This window comes from Buceros rhinoceros, unplaced genomic scaffold (assembly GCF_000710305.1).
Source record: "Buceros rhinoceros silvestris isolate BGI_N320 unplaced genomic scaffold, ASM71030v1 scaffold27185, whole genome shotgun sequence".
Classification (NCBI taxonomy): Eukaryota; Metazoa; Chordata; class Aves; order Bucerotiformes; family Bucerotidae; genus Buceros; species Buceros rhinoceros.
In genome coordinates, this window is record NW_010412688.1 from 10,146 (window position 1) to 12,016 (window position 1,871).

Here is a 1,871-nt window from a genome sequence, read left to right on the forward strand (position 1 = left end):
ACAGTGATGTTTTCATCAGCCGCAGAGCAGAGGCAGCACGGCTGGCTGGAGGCGAGAGGTCTTCACCTCACCGTGGTCCCGCTCTGGCCTCTGACCCCACTCCTGGGTTTTCTGAGGTTCTTTTGGCTGCCGGCTCTTGGGCCTTCCTTTATCCCAGACCGATTTGTTGTTTTCCACACTTTCTGTTTTTCCCAGAGCTCTGATGTCTTTGGGAGTTCACAGAGCGGGAGTGTGATGTGAGGTTTTCTGTTTGTGAACCTCATGGGCAGCAGCAGTTAGTGATGAGAGCCAGACGGGACAATGGAAACTGGTGTGGCACTGGCCACTGCTGGGACACCAGCTGCAAGGCTATCTAGAGAGAGGGGGCAAAAGCGGCAATAACCTTCCGAGCCAAGCCTGCCCGTCAGGTCACGAGCTGGGCTCTGGCCACATGCTGACACTCGTGTGTTCCGCCTGCTCTGTCCCCCATGCAGGACGGCTCCTGCAATGGCCTGCAGCACTACGCAGCCCTGGGCCGGGACCTGATTGGTGCCACCTCCGTCAACCTGATGCCCTGCAGTGTCCCCCAGGACGTCTACAGCGCAGTGGCCCCGCAGGTGAGGGCGCTCTGCCCCCCATGCAGGACGGCTCCTGCAATGGCCTGCAGCACTACGCAGCCCTGGGCCGGGACCTGATTGGTGCCACCTCCGTCAACCTGATGCCCTGCAGTGTCCCCCAGGACGTCTACAGCGCAGTGGCCCAGCAGGTGAGGCACAGGGGGGACGTGGGGAGTGTTCTCTGGACCTGCCTCTGCCCTCACTGGGTCGAGGTAAGAGCAGCACGCAGAGGGCTGGGGCGGGATCTCTCCCTCCCTGAACGGGAACCAGTGCGGCAGCTGTGGTGGGGTCTGCCTGGAGATCTGTCCTGGCAGCGGTAGCTGTGAGAAAACCCTGGGGGATTCTGGGGTGCTTGCAGCAGCACGCAGAGGGCTGGGGCGGGATCTCTCCCTCCCTGAACGGGAACCAGTGCGGCAGCTGTGGTGGGGTCTGCCTGGAGATCTGTCCTGGCAGCGGTAGCTGTGAGAAATCCATGGGGATTTCTGGTGTCCTCGCTTCTGCTGAATGGAGCCTGGGAGAAGTAGGGCGGAGAGGTGGAAGAGGGCAGTGTTCCTCTTCCCTTGGTCACAGCTCCTGCCCCTCAGGGTACAGGCTTTTCTTCGCCTGAGCGGGGTAGGAGGGAGCAGGGAGAGGTACAGCCCTTGGCGCTGCTGCCAAGTCTTTGGTTTTCTTGGCAGGACACGATGTGGAACGAGCCTGCTGGGAAGTGTGCTGAGATCTGCCAGACTCACTCAACTGGCCTTGAACCCCTGGCTCTCCCTGCTGGGTCCCAGCGTGTTTCAGCCAGAGGGCGGGGGTGGGTGGTTTGCTCAGAGTACCACTGGGGGTGGCAGAGGCGGGAGAACCAGAGTCCTGAGCCTCCTGCCCTGTCCCCGTGGTGTCTGGCACTGCCCAGCTGCCTGGTGACACTGCCCAGCTGGGGCAGCAGGGGACACTCTGCTCCCCTCGGGCACGGTCATCTCTGGGATCCGGAGCCTGGCGGTGCCTTTGGCAGATGATCTGTTAGCAGGGCTGGTGGCGCTGGGCTGCAGGGGTTCTCTTGGGAGTTGAGACAACGCGCAGCCGGGAGGGTCTTCCCCAGCGTGGAGCCAGCGTGGCTGGCGGAGGAGCTGACCTCCAGGGCCGCTCTGCTCCCCAGGTGGAGGAGTTCCGGAGGAAGGATGCTGAACAGGGGGTGAAGATCGCCCAGGTGCTGCAGGGCTTTGTCAGCCGCAAGGTGGTGAAGCAGACGGTGATGACGGTGGTTTATGGTGTCACCCGCTACGGCGGGGGGGG

General features: G+C 62.6%; 1 protein-coding gene across 1 annotated transcript in view; it reads left to right on the forward strand.

The window, feature by feature from the left end:
• The window catches only part of POLRMT (polymerase (RNA) mitochondrial (DNA directed)), a gene marked incomplete at its 5' end in the record, with an annotated part of 16,706 nt that overhangs the window by 9,587 nt on the left and 5,248 nt on the right, over positions 1-1,871 (forward strand). Inside the window, 2 exons of the mRNA XM_010136493.1 lie at positions 623-745; positions 1,735-1,859. Coding sequence (XP_010134795.1) covers positions 623-745; positions 1,735-1,859 — 248 coding nt within the window. The remainder of the gene's footprint in view (positions 1-622; positions 746-1,734; positions 1,860-1,871) is intronic.